Source organism: Lontra canadensis, unplaced genomic scaffold (assembly GCF_010015895.1).
Source record: "Lontra canadensis isolate GAN:19392208 unplaced genomic scaffold, GSC_riverotter_1.0 scaffold60, whole genome shotgun sequence".
NCBI classification, from domain to species: Eukaryota; Metazoa; Chordata; class Mammalia; order Carnivora; family Mustelidae; genus Lontra; species Lontra canadensis.
In genome coordinates, this window is record NW_022631054.1 from 12,847,856 (window position 1) to 12,869,943 (window position 22,088).

Consider the following 22,088-nt stretch of genomic DNA (forward strand, 5'->3'; position numbering starts at 1 on the left):
ATTCTTTATCCTCAACATAATCCTGTGGTTAGAGCTTGTGTCTATCCATGGGTGGCCACCCAGAATTTCAAGTTCCCATTGCCTTGAACTCTCTGAACTTGGCTAACCCTTGCCCTTCTGTACCACCTGGTGCCGAGGAATCTGCCAACCTTCCTGTCTAGCACTTTCCCAGCTTATTTTCCTGCTCCTGGTCAAACATGAAACATCTACACTGCCCCTTCTCAAAGCATGGCTGAACTAGCCCAGTAACCTAGGAAGCCAAGGGACTGAAAAGGAGGTCCTGGATGCAAGCACTAGCTGGGGAAGAAGCCCCTTCAGGAAGGCAGAATGTGGAATTACACCATAGGCAGAGGTCTCGGGGAGGCCTGTCTGTGACATCCAGGGTCCGGGCTAAGAATGGCAGGGAGTAGGGCAGGAGGAAAATCTGTGTTTAGAACCAATGAAAGAATAATGTCTGGGTTGAGAGACGCTGGTGGAGAAGGGCAAAAAGGGCCTGAGAACAGGGCCCAGGGTCAGGAGGACCAGTACCCAAGCAATCACATAATGGGACAGGGTTGGTTGATGAGAGAAGCAAGGGACTGGGAAGGGGTCCTGTGGGAGAGGTGCCATCAGTAGTTTGCTGACTGGGGCCTGATATTCTTTCCCACTGGCCAATCCATTTCTCCACAGGGGTTCCTCCTAGTACCTCTTGGAGAGCCAACCACTCCATGGCCTGATACAATGGGACACATCCAGCCCTCCTGGGGTGCTGGCATCACAGAGCCGATTATTATCTCCCTTCCTGTCTCCTCCATCTTTCCTCCCCTTTTCTCGTTTCTCTTCCATTTATCTTCCTCCAAGGGAAAACACACACTCCATGCAACATTAAGAAATTTATTTGAGGGAGGAGGAAAGAAGAAGAGGGTATGTGATGACAAATGGGTATGCTGGTAAAAAACAGGAGAGAGCTGGAAACATGGACTCACAGCAGTCACATAGGGATTAAGCAGGCTGAATCATGGCTCCCAAAGAGTCCATGTCCCAGAAGCTGAGATACATCTGTATTATCTGAGTGTACCTGTCTAATCACAGAAGTCCTTATGGAAGACAAGGTGATATGAAGACAGCAGCAGAAGGATATTGAAAGATGCTATTGGATTTGAAAAAAGGAGGCTCCAGGAGCTAAAAAATCACAAAGAATGTAGCTTGATGCTGGAACAGGCAGAGAAAGGGATTCTTCCTTGGAGACTAGTGGCAGTGTGACCACCAATATCTTGGCTGTGGTCCAGCAAAATCCATTTTAGACTGCGATCTCTAGAACTATAAGAGAACAGACTGGTTTATTCTAAGACGCTAAGGCTGTGATAGGTTATTATAGCAACCAGAAGAAAATAGTATAGAGACAATCAAATAGACATAAAAAGAAAAAGACATGCAGAGGACAGGCAGGCTGGGAAACAGTTCAGTGGGCGGTCAGATTCAGGTGGTAGGAGAAGGGTAACAGATAAGTAAATAGGATGTCTGGGGAAGAGTGAGATGGAGAAGGACAGACAGTCTGATGCACAAGAGGAGGAGAGCAGGAGGCTGGCAGTGGGCAGAGTGAAAGCAGGAAATGGGCAGAGGACAGCAGACAGGAGAGACTGACAGGAAGACACGATGGCAGGCAGGAGGCCCTTGGGGCTCATCCTTGTCCCCACAAGGGTTAGAGGATCTTCCTGAGATGCAGGTGGATCACATTCTTGGACATCAGCACAATTCTTGGAGTGGGAACAGGGATCCTGAAAGGATCTGGTGCCAACTCAAAGCAGAGCAGGGTTAGGGCCACCGCTACCTTCATCTCGTTCATGGCAAACTGTTTCCCAATGCAGTTCCTGGGTCAGGGAGGGAAAAGGAAATGAGAAGTGGCCTCAAATCCCCTGCCAGGAATAGCACATTCAGGTCCCTCCTGCATGGGCCCAGCCTGGATCCATTTTCCTCAAGACACACATCTTTATGCCTACCTAGCCTTGCTTGTTTCACTCTATTCCCTTGACCTTTGACAAAGCCTACACTCTTCCAGGATTAGCTCCTATTCCTATCCATGCTCTCAGCAGGCCTGAAATCCCGTTACAAGAAGGTCAGCACCTTGAACCTCAGGGCCAAGTCAAGTGATCAGTAAAACAGTTAATTATTAAGTTGTTTACTCTCTGCACATGCCATTTCAGGTTTCACAATGTGAAGAGCAGGACAGGGCACCACAGGGGGTGGGCTGGGCCATCCTTCAGGCCCTAACCATCTGGGGCACACAGGGGTCCAGATCCTCAGAGAAAGGACAAGGGAGTTGGGTAAGGAAGTAAAAATGGTGACCGGGAAGCTTCTGCAGGGGCAGAGCTTTAGTGACACTCGACCTGCTGCACCATCTTCCTTGGCCCCTCAGTCAACAAGCTGCTATAGCTTTCCAATTCTACGGCAGAAATGTCTCTGCTGCCCTTCGTCAACCTCCCCACGCAGACTTTTCTGTCTCCTGCCTCCATTCCCTCTTCTGATGCCCTGGCCCAGCTCTATGCCCTCCATCGTAGGTACAACATGTCCACATGCCTCAGCAGATATCAAAGTCCTCTCGGGGTTGTTGGCTCACTTGTCACCTGTTCAACTCCCCTCCTCCCAGCTCAGCTCCTGCTGAGGAGATCCCAGAGAATGCCCTCCCTCCACCTCTGCCTGCCACATGCTCAAGGCTAAGGGCAATACCAGCCTGCCTTCACCCCCACCCCTGCTCACTGTACCTCTTTATTCCTGTACATCACCCTAATACTGTACTCAAGGACACATCACTTTCCAGAGTAGGACAGTGACAGGAAAATGGAGCTTCCTACAGTGGGGTCAATTAGGAAATGAATGAAAGAAAGAAAGGAAGAAAGGAAGGAGGGAAGGAAGGAAGGAAGGAAGGAAGGAAGGAGGGAAGGAAGGAAGCAGTCTCTTTCAAGTGGAGGCATTTGTTTCTTGACTGTGAACTCCTGAAGGCAAGGGCATTATGCCATCGCATAGCAGAGGACTTGGCAAACAGAGACAGGCTTAATAGACAGTATTAAAACTGAATGATGTCTCTTGAACTGAAAAAGAAACCCACCCTGAATGGAATAAAATATGAGTAACCATAAGTTCTGAGCTAGGAACTGAGCTGTCTACCCCTCTCCTGTCTCTACTGGCAGCCACATGATGTGCACCAGTGTCTAGGAGGAAGGACTCAATCCCAGGGAGAAACAAATCCTGGAGCCAGTATCTGGAAGCACAGTTTGCTTAAAGATGTTGTGTGAAATTAGTTCACTCTGTATGTGAAGGATTGACAGATTTCTGAATTTGGAAAAACATTTTTCTAGTAATTGCTTACAACGTTTCCTGCAGTTACTATTTATAGGACACTCTCAGCAGCACTGGAGGATTTCACAGCAGCCACACTGGACAATAGTCATCCCACTGAACAGCAACTTCACGTGTGCTTTACATTTTACACACCAGGTAATGTTCAAATGCCATGTGTCATATATATACAACAGATTGGATTTTTTTCCAAATGCAATTTAATGTCCTCATTTTTATATATTTGCCCATTTGGATGTCTGGACTCTAAGTGTAATATTAAGGTATATAGAGCTCAGATCATATGTACTGATTGGACAACTGGGAAAATTGTCAAGTGTACATGACTATTACCATAGAGTCAATAATTCATTTGGTTGGTGAAAATATAGCGACAGCACAGATTAGTCGAGTACTTTATGAAGCCCCTAAGAGACTGTAGGAAACTTTCTTGTGTATGGCTGAAATATTTGAGGCATGCAGGATGCTGAGTATGGAAACACATGCAATGTAGTCAATGGTTCAGTGTGGAGGCAGAATGGGGAGTTGAGTAGAAAAGGCTGGTTTGAGAATGTGTGCAACGACAACTTTTGAGTCCATCCTGTCTTTGACTTTGACAACACTTGAAAATTACATGTGAGAAAATCTAATTCTGTAAAGTCATACTCACAAAATGAAGAACTCACAAGAATACCCTGAGCTGTGGAACACCCACGGACACTGAATTGTGGCTGGAGATTGTGTAAGAGCAATGGGTCAAAGTCTCCATGGCATTCAGTGATTACCAGCTTTCTTTGCATAGAGACACATACCTCTTTCCCAGCACTCCAACATGCCACGGCATATCTACAGAAACCCACATCAATGTAGCAAGTCACAAACATCAAGTATGTACCCCCAAAATAGCCCCTGCCTCCTCCCATTCTGGTACAAGTGCCTCACCTTGATCCTCCTGAGAAGGGCAGGAAAGCATGGCTGTGTCGAGAGGAATCCGGTGCAAACCGGGAAGGGTCGAACACCTGCAGAGGGAGCACCAGGGCCAGGACAGGTGTGGTCAAGACCTTCCTTCCAATCATCCAAGGGACAGGATACCCGGATGTGGGTCAGGAAGAGGGTTTGGTCTGGAGAGGTCATCCCACCTCCTCCTCCCAAGGTATCATACGTCTGGGTTTGGCCACACCTTTGGGCTATGGTGAAGGGCATAAAAGGAGATTGTCACTAAGAATCCTGTGGAGCAGAAAGAGAAGCCTGGACATACATGTTTGTGGGGCCCAGCTGCACCCACACACAGCTTGGCAGCCACGGTGAGAGCCTTTCTCATCACTGTGAATGGAATGACAGTATTGCAGGAGAGGTGGGGCAGACATAGCATAACAGGTACGCACGTGTGCACAGGTTAGTAGATTAACCAAGACCAGGCCAAAAGCAGGGAAGAACTGGAGGCTTACATTTTGGAGCAACTCACGGGACAACTCACATCAAGTACCATCCATGAGCCCTTGGGGAATATGCATCAGCTCTTCCATCCTCACAACAACCCTCCAGTGGAGGCTCAGAACTCTTTTGTTCCCATGAAGCACCTGAGCCTCAGAGAGGCTGAGCACCTTGCCTCTGAGCACCCAGCTAGGATGTGGCAGGACGGCAGGGATCTCAGATCTGGTCATCAGCTACTCTCTGCCATCATCCTGAGGGCTCCCTGGAGACTGGACCATCTGAGCCATGATGGTGAATTCTCTGATCTTTCTCATTAGCTTAGACCCTATAAAGAAAGACCTCCTATCCCCCTGCTCTGTCTGATGGTCTCTCAGGCACTCATATCTCAAAGAACAAGAATATTAGAACAAAACCCAAAGCCACATTCAGGGGCTGTCATGTATTTATTTCTTGGATTAAACTCTGTGGGAAGCATACCATATACCTCATCTGACAAACAAAGGAAATATTGGTTTTCTTGAGGGAGAAATGACTCTGAAAGACATGCACCAACTGCCCAGAACATGTGGATTTCTGACCTCGCACATGTTCCTGTCGAGTGTTTATGGAGGGAGAGTGGGGAAGTTCACACCTTTGGGTAAGGAGCGTCCATCAGGGAAGGTGATGGGCTTGCTAAGCTCTCTGCCAACACCTGGATAGAGTCGCAGTGCCTCCTTGATGCACATGGTGGTGTAGGGCATCTGGTCCAGGAGGTCCCTAAACAAAACTATCCTGAAGGGTGGGCAAAGCCCTGGCAGCCAGGGAATTCTCTACTTGAAGGGTCAGGGCCTCCCATCTCATGAGCACTCACCAGGTAATGGAGGCACCATCCCCCAGGAGGTTCTGGATCTCCTCCTGGCATTTCGGCTGATGCTCTTTGTGTGTGGCCAAAGTATAGAGGATCCAGGAGATGCCGCTGGCTGTGGTGTCATGGCCCTCAAACATGAAGGTGTCCACTTCCGCACGGAGGTCCTTGTTGGAAAAGCTGCTCTCGTTCTCCACCTGGGAAGACACAGAGCGAGGACAGGGTTTGAGATTGCCCCCCTCCTCCACACTTGTGAGCAAAGCCTCAGGCCTTCCCTGCCACACTCACTTGGGCAAAAAGGAGGATGTCCAGGAAGTCCAAGTGCCTCTTGCTCCTGACCTTCTCCAGGTTTCCCTCCTCCTGCAGCTGAGCCTTCCTCAGCTTGATCACTCAGTCTGTCCAGAACAGTGTTCCCAGGCAGAGCTGAACGCTCTGGGTGCCCAGACACAGACACTCACAGTACCCCAGTCAGGGTGAGGTGGATCAGGAGGAGTGTGGGAGTGGGTGTGTTTGTTGGGTGGGAGCTCTAGCACCAGGTGCTTGCAGGTCATCACTCCCTCAACAGCAGAGCCCAAGGAGGCTCTGCTTGAATGCTACTGGTAGGGGCTCTCATTCAACCTTCACCAATAGGGTGACACATGTAGCTGCTTGCATAGCACCTGGCACCCTAACACCTGCACCAGAAGAGTAGCCAGTTGGGTGTTTCCCAGGCCCTGGAAGGGCAGCCAGGGGCAGGACTCAGCCTGAGGGTAAGGGGCCAGTCCCTTTGGGATGTGACTGATGAAGGAGGGGAGCTTCCCAGAGGGCAGATACAACCTGTGTGTTGATGGGCAAGCTGGCAGGCCCGGTGGTTCCAGCGGCCTTCAGGGGTCAGCCTGTAGATGATGTCTTTCTGGTAGAAAACATTCCTTATCCAAAGATCTGTGTGTCCAAAGATCTCCAGAGATGAGTTCTGGCTGAGGAGCTCCTTCCATTTGTCCTGTGGTAGAGGGACACATATATCTTTCTCTACTCCTCCAGAAGGCCCATGCTGACAAGGCTGGACTCTCTCTCTGCCTCTCCAGATATTCGGATGAGATGTCCTCACTTTCTAAAGCAGTTGTGTTTCATCAGTTTAGGACCATATAGCCATTTGTTTGTAATCCGGTGAGTATTTTCTCAGAATGTAGTCTGAGAAAGTTAGTTAATTGTTATTTAATTAATCATGATCTCTTACCATCTGACTTAGGAAGAAGTTTGGTGGTAACCACCTTTTAGGAGATCAGAAAACACTGTTCCTCAGGGGACTAAGGGGCAACATTTTGTGTCTTAGGGTTGATGTACACATGAAAAACAGGTGAAGTCCCAATTTAGGGAGCAAGAGTCAAGGCAAAGAAAAGATCAAGAGGCTAAGACTGGGGTTTCTAAAGAAGGGATATCAGGGACTTCAGTTCCTCTCACTCAACAAATGTCAGCTGAGCACAGTGAGTGAGAAATAGGGTCAGGGTCAGAGGTGATGTTATGGCAAGACCCAGCCCTGGAGGGTAGAGACTTGGTCTCCATTTCCCTGCACGGAATGGCTAAAATCCATGAGAAACCTTCAGCTCTAGCCCAGAGCCCACTTGAGTGACATCATGGGATGTCCACCTTGCCACTGAAGCTGCTACTGTTCAGGCCAGCCTGAGGCAGTTTGTCCTGTTGTCTAGGGGCATTGGCTACTCTTCCTGTCCAAGTCAAAGACATGGAAGAGGGACAAGAAGAGACCCTTTATCCACCATGACTGTCTCTCCTGTGGGCAGTGAGCAAAGAGTGGATGAAAACAGGTGCCCGGATGCTTTCTTGTTCCATCCATGCTCAGGGGGCCCTGTCTCATAGTATGATATAAGTTGTGGTTCTGGGGGCCATGTCTAATGGATGTCTGAGGGACACAGCTGTCTGAGAGTGGACTTTGTGAACTCTCCTGGGGGTGTGAGTGTGCAGGTGAGCAGGGGTTGAACTTACCAACATCACTTGGACAGAGTCGGCCATGAGCCCCACATAGGGCTTCAGGATGTCACAGCGGAAGGCTGGGGTCAGCATTCTCCGGTGCTGGAACCACGTCGGTCCATTCAACAGGAGCAAATCATACCCTGGACCACAATGGGTGTGTGTGGGGGGAAGGAACCTCTCAAGAGTTGTCTGGGGACAACTGGGGAGGAACCCAGGGTGTCAGAAGAAGGGCATCCTGGACAAGGCAGGAAAGGACAGTGCATGTCAGGAAGGGGACTTCCCAAAGCTTGGTGCACAGCTGTGAGATCGAGGTTGAAACAGAGTAGCACTGAGTTAATGGAGGACTTCAATGAAAAGTTAGTCTGAGATCATTATAGAGGACTGAGAAGTGATGTGGGAGAAACTGAGCTGCAGGAGGGCTCCCCTACCATGAGGAAGGTGTGAGGTTTTTATCTGAAGAAGAGAAAGGAAGCTCAATTCAGAGTTGAGTGGAGTGACTGTGGTGCTGGTCAATTTGTATTTATCTGGGCCAAATGGATATTTGTTGGCAACCTAAGCAGAAAGTGAACCTTAGTCCTTGTTAAATATACTTACCTACCCAGGGAGCCATGAATCTGTAAGAACCATCAGACTTTGGGACTGAAAGTAAGAAAGGCATTACAGGAAACTGGAGGTGACCAACGAAGACAGGCTGCCCCCAGGAGGTAGCTGTGGTCTAGACCATTGTCCCCCATCCCTTCCTGATGATTGTCAGCTGGCAATTTGTGTCAATCCACCTCCCACTTTCCTTCCAACCAGGACTCTCTGTCTTTCCTGATAGTTACTGTGGGCTCGGGAAGGCAGACTGAGTGTCCCACCACAGAGGCCTATTGAGTAGGAAGTTGCATCAGTAAGAAATATAGCTTCTGTCCTCAGTGCTAGTGAGAAGACAGTAGCTTGTCCAGTGGTTTTTTTGTTTGTTTGTTTGTATTCTTACTTTTTTTTTTGTTTTTGATTTTCTGTGGTGGCTCAGTCATTCCACGTGCCAGCACAGGCAACAAATTGGGGTTCCACGCAAGCCATCATGAATAAGAATTTGTCTTGAGTTCTGGGAACACACCATTGTGGTGAAGAAAGTTAGAAAGAAAGAAGGAAAGAATAAAAGATGGAAAGAATGAAAAGTGGAAAAGAGGGAAGGAAGGAGGAGAGAGGGAAGGAAGGAGAAAAAGAAGGTGTGAATAAAGGAGAAAGGAAATTAAGAAAGAAAGAAAAAAGAAAGAAAGGAGGAAAGAGAGGAAAGGAAGGAAGGAATAAAGGAAGGAAGGAAAGAAGGAAGGAAGTAGAAAGAAAGAAATAGAAGGAAGGAAGGAATGAAGTTAGGAAGGAATGAAGTTAGGAAGGAAGGAGAAAGCGAAAAGTCAATTCCTTACAGGTATTTAAACTTTCAAATAGAGTAACTGTATTTGGGTTTCTACTGGCTCTTATGCTGGAAAAACAGCAGTTAGAGGATCAGATATTTATGACTGAGCCAGCAGTCTCTCCTGAAATGTCACAGTCCCCAGGAATGTATACAAGAGGGAAGAACCCCTCCAACAGACAAGTGGTTTGCACTTACCTGATCACCCCAGGATCAGCTTCATGTAGTCTGGGTCATAGACTACGAAGCTAACCTCACTCCTGCATAGCCAGCGAGGACTAGCACAAGGATATTTCTCTGCCCTTTTCTGAAGCTCTTGTAGCTCCTGACAATTTTGGAACTGTAACCAAGGGAAAGACAAATCAATAAAACCTTGCTTCCTCTTTAGGTCCAGTGCTTGGAGAGGTAGTGGAGGGTAGGATGGCCACATGGAGATAGTTCTGGATATCAGCAGTGATTAGGAGTTTGGAAATGTTTCTGTGGAGCAAGGTTCTGATAGGGATTCCAGATTCATGGAACTTATGTTCTAGTGGGAGTAGAGGTGGGGAAGTCAATCAGGCCCTACACTGAGAAGTGTTGTCCAATGACTTAAGGAGGCTTCTCTGTGCTTCCAGGTCATGTCCATCGCTGGGGCTGCACTTCCCCTTGGATCCGGTGTGGGGACTGCATCATGAGTGCCTCTTACCATGAAGCTAGTTACCTCATCCTCCAGGGTCCCTCAGACCGGTGCAGCAGGGGCCCCTGGGGGATCCTGTTTCAGCACAGTTGCATGCCTCCTTTCCAATTGCTTGCTCTCCAAGCCAGTAGTCTTCCAGAAACTCCCGCTCCTGGGTTGTGTCAGTAGATCCTCTGGGGAACCCCAAAAAGCTAGATAGTGTTCCGCCTGGCTCTTTCTCTCCCTGGGTCACTCTGACACCCACTGGTCTGTCAGCTTTCCAGACAAGCGCTTGGGATAGCCATCTCTTCCTGAGCCAGTGTGGCCAGGGCCAGCTGAGACTATTAGAGAGGACATGGTGCCCACACTGGCAGTGGCAGTAAGTCTGTAGACTGATACTCAGTGTCTACTGGCTTTCAGGCTGCAGACACTCGCACAGGCAGTGCTCTATGGGAGCTGTTTCACCCGGCCCCTCCTAGGAACTGGGGTCACAAAAATGTCCCCAAGTGAGACACCAGGACAGTGGATAGAAAATAAAGGGTCAGCACAGGCAATCAATTGTCAGGTGCTGCTGTGGGCTAGGCTGACCTGTGGTCTCCAAGACAGGAGGGAGAATCTGGGAAAAGATGAGGCTTTTGGGTCATGGATTCCCATACAGGAGTTCCCCTTTCATGGTTCCTGACTGATTTCAGCTGTATTTAGTGCAGCAGGTTTGGTAACCTACAAACATGCTAGTCATTCATAGGCATTACCATTATCTTCAATTTTAATAATTAGAGTGTAACTGTGACCTTTGGTCTATGCCAGGTGACATTCGGAGATTAGTATAACTGACACAGGACTATACTCATCATCATCATCATCCCCATTTCACAGATGAGGAAACAGAAGGATAGAGCAAGTATTTGAAGTATGTGGCGGAGCTGGGGTAGAATCCAGGTAGCTTGGCTCAGAGCCCATATGCTTTCCTGTCTCACTTGTCAATTGTCACCTGGCCTGAAAGATTAACTTTAACCTACTGCACATGGCAATCTAATTCCTGACTTAGCCAATAACAGAGGTACCGAATAAATGAAGTCTCAGATTTGTAGGAGAAAAAAAAAATCTGGCTGCAATATATTAGGCCAGCAGAAGCTGAGGGCTGATTGGGCCTTGGGGGTAATAGGAGTTATGGAAGTAGAACTCGTGTGCTTACAGAGTCTCCATACCATCCATGTAATGGGAGTCAGTGGAGGAAATTTTAGTGGTTGCTTAGGTCAAATCCTAGCTCAGAAAGGTGACAACTGCATCTAACAAAAGGTCGTAATTTCTCCTAAAGGACTATCTGGAAGTCATTAGTGTAACAATTTGCATGAAGAAACTGGCCTATGACTGTCTCCCTGTGGCTGATGTGAAGTTTCTGTCTTTGGCTCCATTCAGCTGAAATTGCTTGGCCTCCTCAGCAACATCCCTGCGCTAGGCTTGTTCAGTCCACACACCACAAGACAGCCCCTCCTCACATGCCCCCACTTGCTGATTCCCTACTGAAGGACCAGTACTGACAGAGCTGGAGAGTAAGTACCATCTCCAGTCTAGCTGCAAGCTGCTCCTTCCTCTGTCATTCCACAACCTGCTCAGGCATCTCTTGGGGTCAGCTCTGTGCTGGTAACTGGGTACTGGAAGGGGGTGACATCCTCAGCCCAAGGAACCCACAGTACTGTGGTTGGGGAAAGAGAACTAGGAGGTAAACAGATTCTTTTAATGGTGCAACTCAATGTCAATACTCTTTATCTGCCCCATCCTGGAAAACTTCTCTCTCATGAGTGCCAGTAACTTGTCAGGGTTTTAACACTGAAATCACCAGTCTGGAACACCTCATAGTCTCAGGCAAACCAAGCTGGTTGGTTCCTTGCACCGGACATGACACCCCAATCTGGCAGGTGAGCCTGTTTTCCAGGGACCTGACGCCTGATTCCTGTCTATGGTCTCCATAAGCTGTGAACCCCTCTGCTGTCTGTGTTCCCAAGCAGCTCAAGGCTAGGCTTCGAGGATGGAATTGAGTGGCCAGGACAGGGGATCATCAGGAAGGGTGTTCTGAGAGAGGAGCTGGGGCTCCTCAGCTAGGAGGGGGAAGAGTCAGGAAGGAACAGCCATCATCCTTAAGGTGCAGTGTAACCATCTCTCACAAAACAAGGTAGTGCTTAAAATATAACCCATGAGAACTGAACTAGCCTGGCAAGCATGCTTAAATGTTACCTTAAGAAGAACATGCATTAGCAACAGGTCTCTAGGGGAGAGGATGATTTATGTATTGGAAGCCAAGCAGCCGGGAATGCCCGGCCCCGCTCAGGTTGGAATACCGCCTGCTTCATTTTTGGATGTTACTCCCCTGCCTCAGAGACAGCCTACCGTTAATCAGTTATCAAAATAATCCCCTTAAATGTGCTTGCTCAACTATAAATTCTATACTGCTTGAGCATACATTTCCTACTCTCCTTGCTTATCTAAAAGATTTGAAATCAATGCATAACTCCTATTCTTTCTTATTTATCTATAAAGCATATTGTTAATATATGAGCCGTCTTCAGCTCCTTTGTTAGTTGTTATCTTGTATCTAATAAATACGGGATTGAGGAGTTGTTCGGGGCGACAGTCTTCTCTACTGTCAACCCCTGCTCCCTTTCTCTTGCAGCTGACTTATTTCTGCCTCATTCTCCCACGGGCCCTCAGAAAGCAGCAGGGCAGGACTGCATTACAGCCTGCAGATCTACTTAAGGAAAGAGGGTGAGGCCAGCCTGAGGCACCAGCAAAGGCTTCCTTCCAGCAGAGAGCTCCCATATTGGAATGAGGAGCCAAGATCTCAGCAGTAAACTGGGTGTTCCCCAAGGCCCATGTGCTGGTCACACAAGAAGCCTATGTGGGATGCATCTGCTGACCAGGATGATGCTCCAAAGCCCCGGATGCCCAGCCTTCCTACTCCCCTCCATCCCCTCCTACCTCATGCATATGCCTGAAGAGCCAGTGGGAAGGAGGGGATGGGAACTCCTGGACTGCTCTGTGCAGGTACCGCTGTGCTGCCTTGAGCAGCAGCAAAACCAGCCCTAGCATGGAGGCCACTTACAGAGACACCGCCCAGGGTTCTGGTGACACTCAGCACAGAGATGAGGGTAGGGCTTAGACTGTACTTCTAGAGTTCATTAACTGTGAAGATGTTAATGGGAAACTGTGGGAAGAAAGCTTTCTCAGCAGACAGCGATAATGGCTTTCTCCTCTCCCTGTTATGCAACAAATATTTCAGGAGCACCTACTCTGTGCCAGGCTGGGACACAGCTGCCAGCAAACATGAATCCTGAAGCAGGCATGAATCCTGACTGCAAAAACTTCACAGTCTAGATTACCAAGTGTTCAGGAAGTGGGTTTGGTTTGATTATTATCCCATTTGTGAGAGGAAAATACTTATAGGGAGCTAAAGTGATGTGACCAGAGGAAAACCACCATTGAGAGTGTCAGCTGGGATTACAGTCAGGGTTTCCAAACTGTTTGCCTCAGCTGCCTCTGCATTGTTCTCCACACTTGACATACTCCACAATTCAGTGATCTGGGCTGACTGTGCCTGCAGGCAGAGCACTGGCCTCACACTCAGGAGGCCGACTCCAGGGCTTGTTCATGATTTATGAAGCTGACCAGTCATACTCTCTGTGCCTCAGGTTCTCCTTCTCTAAGGGTGTAATCATCCCTTTCCCAAGGTCCTCCCAGGAATGCTCATTTGGTCACTCATTTACTCACTCACACACTTAGCAAATGTTTCCTGAGCTCACAGTCTGGGAGGTAAAGGCATTGAACTAGCATAGTACAGGAAAACATGATAAGGCCTGTAGTGAAAGAATGAATGGGGGTGGGCCCACCCAGGAAGGAGACAGCTAAAAACAAGAATGGGATCCTGAAGGGTGAATAGGAATTCACCAGGTGAAGAGTGCTAGGGTGAGGGATGGGCACTGACTGCTCATGGAGAGCATATGAAAGCACACATGAGGAGGACAAGTAAGTCTCTCAGCTTCACTTTATTCCTGATTCTCTTTACTCAAATTGACTCCAAGCCCATAACTCTGAAAGGAAAACAAGATGTTTTTTTTCAGGAGTTCTTTGGAAGGCAGCTTTTCCTCCTGCCCTGTTCCTCACCATCTACCTTTTTATTCCTACACCTCCTCCTGTGGCCGACCTTGTGACAGGAGATTCATTACACAACCCATGGGGCCACAGTTCTCTCCATTTCCCTCTAAGTCCTGGGTTCCTGTCCAAACCCAAGTGTATGTAACCTCATTACCCATGCCTCTCAACTTTCCTCCATTTCTATGCTTATTTTCCACCCCTTGCTGGCCAGGCCCAGGGACTCTGGAGCCCAACTCCTTCCCTTGCTTTCATTAGTACCTAGCACATGAGGGGCAGTTGTGGAGAGAGCTTGGAAGTGGGACAGCATGGGTTGTAATCCTGGCATAACTCTGGGTTTTCCCTCTGAGTCTTCGGTTTCCTCTACAGAATTGGGGGCATAATCCTTGGTAATAGGTAGCATTTATTGAGCGTTTACTATATTCTAGACAGTGAGCAAGGAACTTTATGTGTTTTCCCACAACAATCCTACAAAACAGATTTAAAAAACCCTGAAGTGTCAGCATGGGGAGATCCTCCTCAGGGGCAGGGGAGCAAGTCCACACTGAGTTGGGTCCTTTAAGATTTGGGGTTTTTTTGTTTTGTTTTAAAAGATTTTATTTATTTATTTGAGAAAGAGAAAGAGAGAGAGGGAGAGAGAGAGAGAATACATGAGTAGAGCTGTGGTGGGGTAGGAGAGAAGCAGAGGCAGAGGGAAAATCAGATACCCTACTCAGCAGGGAGATTGATGCAGGGCTTGATCCCAGAACCCTGGGATCATGACCTGAGCCAAAGGCAGTCCCTTAATCTACTGACTTACCGAGGCACCCCAGAATTTGGAGTGTTCTTTTTAATATTTAAAATTTTTTAATAAACATATAATGTATTATTAGCCCCAGGGGTACAGGTCTGTGAATCGCCAGGTTTAAACACTTCACAGCACTCATCATATCACATACCCTCCCCAATGTCCATAACCCCACCACTATCTCCCTACCCCCCTTCCCCCGGTCACCCTCAGTTTGTTTTATGACAGTAAGAGTCTCTTATGATTTGTCTCCCTCCCAATCCCATCTTGTTTCATTTATTCTTTTTCTACCCCTCAAATCCCCCACATTGCATATACACTTCCTCATATCAGGGAGATCATATGATAGTTGTCTTTCTCTGATTGACTTATTTCGCTAAGCATGATACCCTCTAGTTCCATCCATGTAGTCACAAATGGCAAGATTTCATTTCTTTTGATAGCTGCATAGTAGTCCATTTTACATATATACCACCCTTCTTTATCCATTCATCTGTTGATGGACATCTAGGTTCTTTCCTTAGTTTGGCTATTGTGGAGATTGCTGCTATAAACATTTGGGTGCACATGCCCCTTTGGATCACTATGTTTGTGTCTTTAGGGTAAATACCCAGTAGTGCAATTGCTGGGTTGTAGGGTAGCTCTATTTTAAACTTTTTGAGGAACGCCGTTTTCCAGAGTGGTTGCACCAGCTTGCATCCCACCAACAGTGTAGGAGCGTTCCCATTTCTTTGCATCCTGGCCAGCATCTGACATTTACTGGGTTGTTAATTTTAGCCATTCTGACTGGTGTGAGATGGTATCTTATTGTGGTTTTGATTTGTATTTCCCTGATGCCGAGTGATGTGGAGCACTTTTTCATGTGTCTGTTGGCCATCTGGATGTCTTCTTTTCAGAAATGTCTGCTCATGTCCTCTGCCCATTTCTTTCTTTTTTTTTTAATTTTTAAAATTTATTTTCAGCATAACAGTATTCATTGTTTTTGTACCACACCCAGTGCTCCATGCAATACATGACCTCTCTAATACCCACTACCTGGTTCCCCCAACCTCCCACCCTCCCCACCTCTTCAAACCCCTCAGATTGTTTTTCAGAGTCCATAGTCTCTCATAGTTCATCTCCCCTTCCAATTTTTCTCAACTCCCTTCTCCTCTCTAACTCCCCTTGTCCTCCATGCTATTTGTTATGCTCCACAAATAAGTGAAACCATATGATAATTGACTCTCTCTGCTTGACTCATTTCACTCAGCATAATCTCTTCCAGTCCTGTCCATGTTGCTACAAAAGTTGGGTATTCATCCTTTCTGATGGAGGCATAATACTCCATAGTGTATATGGACCACATCTTCCTTATCTATTCATCCGTTGAAGGGCATCTTGGTTCTTTCCACAGTTTGGCGACTGTGGCCATTGCTGCTATAAACATTGGGGTACAGATGGCCCTTCTTTTCACTACATCTGTATCTTTGGGGTAAATACCCAGTAGTGCAATTGCAGGGTCATAGGGAAGATCTATTTTTAATTTCTTGAGGAATCTCCACACTTTTCTACAAAGTGGCTGCACCACTTGCATTCCCACCAACAGTGTAAGAGGGTTCCCCTTTCTCCACATCCTCTCCAACACATGTTGTTTCCTGTCTTGCTAATTTTGGCCATTCTAAGTGTTGTAAGGTGGTATTTCAATGTTGTTTTAATTTGAATCTCCCTGATGGCTAGTGATGATGAACATTTTTTCATGTGTCTGATAGCCATTTGTATGTCTTCATTGGAGAAGTGTCTGTTCATATCTTCTGCCCATTTTTTTTATATGATTGTCTGTTTTGTGTGTGTTAAGTTTGAGGAGTTCTTTATAGATCCTGGATATCAACCTTTTGTCTGTACTGTCATTTGCAAATATCTTCTCCCATTCCATGGGTTGCCTCTTTGTTTTATTGACTGTTTCAATTGCTGTGCAGAAGCTTTTGATTTTGATGAAGTCCCAAAAGTTCATTTTTGCTTTTGTTTCCTTTGCCTTTGGAGACATATCTTGAAGGAAGTTGCTGTGGCTGATATCGAAGAGGTTACTGCTTATATTCTCCTCTAGGATTCTGATGGATTCCTGTCTTACGTTGAGGTCTTTTATCCATTTTGAGTTTATCTTTGTGTACGATGTAAGAGAATGGTCGAGTTTCATTCTTCTACATATAGCTGTCCAGTTTTCCCAGCACCATTTATTGAAGAGACTGTCTATTTTCCCACTGTACATTTTTTCCTGTTTTGCCGAAGATTATTTGACCATAGAGTTGAGGGTCCATATCTGGGCTCTCTACTCTGTTCCAATGGTCTGTGCGTCTGTTTTTATGCCAGTACCATGCTGTCGTGGAGATCACAGCATTGTAGTAAAGCTTGAAATCAGGTAACGTGATGCCCCCAGTTTTATTTTTGTTTTTCCAACATTTCCTTAGTGATTTGGGGTCTCTTCTGATTCCATAAAAATTGCTGGATTATTTGCTCCAGCTCTTTGAAAAATACCAGTGGAATTTTGATCGGAATGGCATTAAAAGTATAGATTGCTCTAGGCAGTATAGACATTTTAACAATGTTTATTCTTCCGATCCAAGAGCATGGAATGGTCTTCCATCTTTTTGTGTCTTATTCAATTTCTTTCATGAGTGTTCTGTAGTTCCTCGAGTGTAGATCCTTTACCTCTTTGGTTAGATTGATTCCCAGGTATCTTATGGTTCTTGGTGCTATAGTAAATGGAATCAATTCTCTAATTTCCCTTTCTGTATTTTCATTGTTAGTGTATAAGAAAGCCACTGATTTCTGTACATTGACTTTGTATCCTGCCACATTACTGAATTGCTGTATGAGTTCTAGTAGTTTGGGGGTGGAGTCTTTTGGGTTTTCCATATAAAGAATCATGTCATCTGCAAAGAGAGAGAGTTTGCCTTCTTCACTGCCATTTGGATACCTTTTATTTCTCTTTGTTGTCTGATTGCTGTTGCTAGGACTTCTAATACTATGTTGAACAAGAGTGGTGAGAGTGGGCATCCTTGTCGTGTTCCTGATCTCAACGGGAAGGTTGCAAGCTTTTTTCCACTGAGGATGATATTTGCTGTGGGTCTTTCATAGATAGATTTTATGAAGTTCAGGAATGTTCCCTCTATCCCTATACTTTGAAGCATTTTAATCAGGATCGGATGCTGGATTTTGTCAAATGCTTTTTCTGCATCAATTGAGAGGACCATGTGGCTCTTCTCTCTTCTCATATTAATTTGTTCTATCACATTGATTGATTTGCGAATGTTGAACCATCCTGGTAGCCCAGGAATGAATCCCACCTGGTCATGGTGGATAATCTTTTTAATGTGCTGTTGGATCCTGTTTGCTAGGATCTTGTTGAGAATCTTAGCATCCATACTCATCAGTGATATTGGTCTGAAATTCTCCTTTTTGGTAGGGTCTTTGCCTGGTTTGGGGATCAAGGTAATGCTGGCTTCATAGAAAGAGTCTGGAAATTTTCCTTCTGCTTCAATTTTTTGAAACAGCTTCAGGAGAATAGGTGTTATTTCTTCTTTGAAAGTTTGGAAGAATTCCCCAGGGAATCCATCAGGTCCTGGGCTCTTGTTTTTTGGGAGGTTTTTGATCACTGCTTCAATCTCGTTACTAGATATTGGTCTATTCAGGTTGTCAATTTCTTCCTGGTTCAATTTTGGGAGTTTATAGTTTTCCAGGAATGCATCCATTTCATCTAGGTTGCTTAGCTTATTGGCATATAACTGCTGATAATAACTTCTGATGATTGTTTCTATGTCCTTGGCGTTAGTTGTGATCTCTCTCTTTTCATTCATAATTTTATTAATTTGGGCTTTCTCTCTTTTCTTTTGGATTAGTGTGGCCAATAGTTTATCGATCTTATTGATTCTTTCAAAAAACCAGCTTCTAGTTTCACTGATACGTTCTACTGTATCTCTGGTTTCTACCTCTTTGATCTCAGCTCTAATCTTGATTATTTCCCTTCTTATGTGTGGAGTTGGTTTGATTTGTTGTTGATTCTCCAGTTCTTTAAGGTGTAGAGACAGCTGCTGTATTCTGGATTTTTCCATTTTTTTGAGGGAGGCTTGGATGGCGATGTATTTCCCCCTTAGGACTGCCTTTGCTATATCCCATAGGTTTTGGACCAAAGTGTCTTCATTCTCATTGGTTTCCATGAATTGTGTCAGTTCTTCTTTGATCTCCTGGTTGATCCAAGCATTCTTAAGCAAGGTGGTCTTTAGCTTTCAGGTGTTTGAGTTCTTTCCAAACTTTTCCTTGTGATTGAGCTCCAGTTTCAAAGCATTGTGATCTGAGAATGTGCAGGGAATAATCTCAGTCTTTTGGTATCAGTTGAGTCCTGATTTGTGGCCCAGTATGTGGTCGATTCTTGAGAAGGTTCCATGTGCACTTGAGAAGAATGAGTATTCTGTTGTTTTAGGGTGGAATGTTCTGTGTATATCTATGAGGTCCATCTGGTCCAATATGTCATTCAATGCTCTTGTTTCTTTATTGATTTTCTGCTTCAATGATCTATCTATTTCTGAAAGAGGTGTGTTAAGGTCTCCTACTATTAATGTATTCATATCAGTATGACTCTTTATCTTGATTAACAGTTTTCTTATGTAATTGGCTGCTCCCATATTGGGGGCATAGATATTTACAATTGTTAGATCATCTTGGTGGATAGCCCCTTTAAGAATGATGTAGTGTCCTTCTGTATCTCTGACAACAGTCTTTACTTTAAAATCTAATTTGTCTGATATGAGAATTGCTACCCCAGCCTTCTTTTGAGGCCCATTGGCATGAAAGATGCTTCTCCATCCCTTCACTTTCAGTCTGGGTGTTCTTTAGGTTTAAAATGGGTCTCTTGTAGACAACATATGGATGGGTCCTGTCGTTTTATCCAATCTGCAACCCTGTGCCATTTTATGGGCGCACTTAGGCCATTCACATTGAGAGTGATTATTGATAGATACGTTTTTATTGACATCGTGTTACCTTTGAAGTCTTTCTTTCTGTAGATTGTCTCTATATTTCTGTTCAATGCTATTCTTAGGATTTTTCCTCTTTTAGAGAACCCCCCTTAATATTTCCTGCAGTGTCGGCTTGGTGGTTGCATAGTCTTTTAAGCCTTGCTGGTCTTGGAAACTCTTTATCTCTCCATCCATTTTGAATGTCAATCTTGCTGGATAAAGTATTCTTGGCTTCATGTTCTTCTCATTTAGTGCCCTAAATATATCTTGCCAGCCCTTTCTGGCTTGCCAGGTATCTGTGGACAGGTCTGACGTCATTCTGATGGGCTTTCCTCTGTAAGTAAGGTGCCTCTTTGTCCTAGCGGTTTTCAAGAGATTATATCTACAATTACGATTCCTCAATTTGACTCTCAGGTGCCTTGATGTTTTTCTGGAATCTATTATCTTGGGTGGAGACCGTTTGGCCTCTAGTATATGAACGCTGGTTCCATTCGCGAGATTGGGAAAATTTTCATGAAGAACTTGTTCCACTATATCTTCTAGACTTCTTTCTTTCTCCTTGCCTTCAGGGATTCCAATAATTCTGACATTGGAACATTTCATGGCATCATTTATTTCCCTGATTCTGTTTTCGTGGCTTCTAAGCTGTTTGTTCCAGGCTTCCTCCTGATCCTTTCTCTCTATCTGTTTGTCCTCCAGATCACTAATTCTATCTTCTGTCTCAGTTACCCTAGCATTGAGAGAATTTAGATTAGATTGGAACTCATTGAGAGCATTGTGAACCTCATCCTTGGTAGCTTTCAGCTCTGCCCTAACATTGTGAACATCAACTCTGGTCACTTTCAGTTCAGCCCTAATCAATTCTGTTTGGTCATCCATGGCTTTCTCTAACCTAGTTATTGCCTGGATAATTGTTAGCCTGAATTCTCTTTCCGACATATTGTCTATGTTGATAGCCGTTAGCTCTGTTGCAGAAGGCCCATCCTCTGCATTTTTCTTCTGTTGGGCATTCCTCCTCCTAGTCATTTTGGTGAGAGATGGCTGAACGGATGTAGCTGGATGTATCAACCATGGTGTAGTCAAGGTGCACCCTGGAACACTTCTGAGCAATCAGGATTCTCCACCCAAACGAGAGGAAAAAAGAAAAGAAAAAGAAAAAAGAGAGAGAGAGAGAGAGAGAGAGGAAAGAAAGGGAAGATAAAAGAGAAGGTTCAGCCCAAATGGGCCCCAAGGTAAACAGACAAACAAAAAGACTGATAAAAGTATATGACAAGAGAAAAAAAAATATATATATAAGCAAATAAAGGAAGAACCTCATCAAAAAGAATCCCAAGTGTAAGATTTATATACTATCAGGATAAACACAAAAAAACAGAAACACGGGTAGAAGAAAAAGATGGGAGAGTGGTTATAAATTCTCAGTGTGGGTGAGGAAGGTTGTTTTGATTCTTCCTGGATGTATCTTGATATCTTTCTTAAAGGACTCAACTTTTCTTTTTCTTTCTTTCTTTTTTTTTTTTTTTTTAAGGACTCAACTTTTCTAAGATAAAGGGGGATTAAAAATTGGTTTACCTATAGGGGTAGCATTGATTGGGGAAAGGGGATTACCTTAAAGTTTAACTCTATATGAATATTAGAAAATAAAAGTAAAAAAGGAATAAACTAGACTAAACTGAACTAAAATTTAAAAAAAAAAGAAATTTTAAAAATAGAAATGCAAAAGAAAAACACAGGTGTATGTATCAAAAAGTTCAGGTTAGAAGGTTATTATGGAATTTGATGTCCTGGACATCTCACCGTGATGGTAAATAGGTTAAAAAATTATCTGTATAAAAAAATATGAGCCAGAATAGTGGGAACGAATTAAAAATAAATGTTGTCCTATGAAGTAGTGGTGGTTGTTCTCTTGTCATCTTCTTTTTTTTTTTTTTTCTCTTTCCTGGTTGGTTTTCTGGGGGAGGGGCCTGCCACGTGGGTTTTCAGTCAATCATGTTCTCTGAGTTAAGTCCTCCCGCCCCCCTCAAGGGGGTGGGCTCTGAGGAAACTGTTTTTTTCAGGCTTTTGTTCTCTGGAGGTTTTTATGTTTGTTCACTTTTTTTTTTTTTTCTCTCGCCTTGACCGCTTTTGATGGTTTTTGTAGGTTTAGAGGAAAGCAAACTGCACCCTGACCCCTTCTCAGAGAGAAGCCTCAGTCTGGCTACAGGGCCCAAATATATTCCCCCTTGGCCACTGGCAGAGCAGGTTCTGAGTTGCGGTCCCTGGGGAAGCAGGATTTTTTGCTTGAACCCAAAAAGATGGCAGCGGTGGCTGTCTGGGCAGCTCCAGACTGCCAGAGAGGTTCCAAGCAGCGATTGCACACTGAGATTTTCACTCTGGCCTGGGCTGGGAGTGCCTGGTCTTTCTGGGTCCGAAAGCACCAGGTTGGTGCCTGTGCGCACCTCTCTCAGGGGAGGGCGAGGGGTGCGACTCGGACTCTGATAGCACTGCATGGCAGGGCACTCTTGTGGGGACTGCAAAAAGGCTGTGCTTCTGCTGGCTGGCGAGTCTCCCAG

The 22,088-nt window shown here is 45.4% G+C and overlaps 1 protein-coding gene and 1 pseudogene across 1 annotated transcript; both read right to left on the reverse strand.

The window, feature by feature from the left end:
* Positions 1–1,487: 1,487 nt before the first annotated feature.
* Positions 1,488–5,782, reverse strand: LOC116879423 (cytochrome P450 4A7-like). Its single transcript, XM_032877697.1, has 2 exons — positions 5,600–5,782; positions 1,488–1,850 (listed from the first exon to the last, which is right to left on the reverse strand). Exons 1-2 carry the CDS (start codon positions 5,731–5,733, stop codon positions 1,682–1,684), a joined length of 303 nt encoding a protein of 100 aa, XP_032733588.1. The 5' UTR covers positions 5,734–5,782; the 3' UTR covers positions 1,488–1,681.
* Positions 5,783–5,876: 94 nt separating this feature from the next.
* LOC116879433 lies at positions 5,877–12,778 on the reverse strand (annotated as a pseudogene).
* Positions 12,779–22,088: the final 9,310 nt, after the last annotated feature.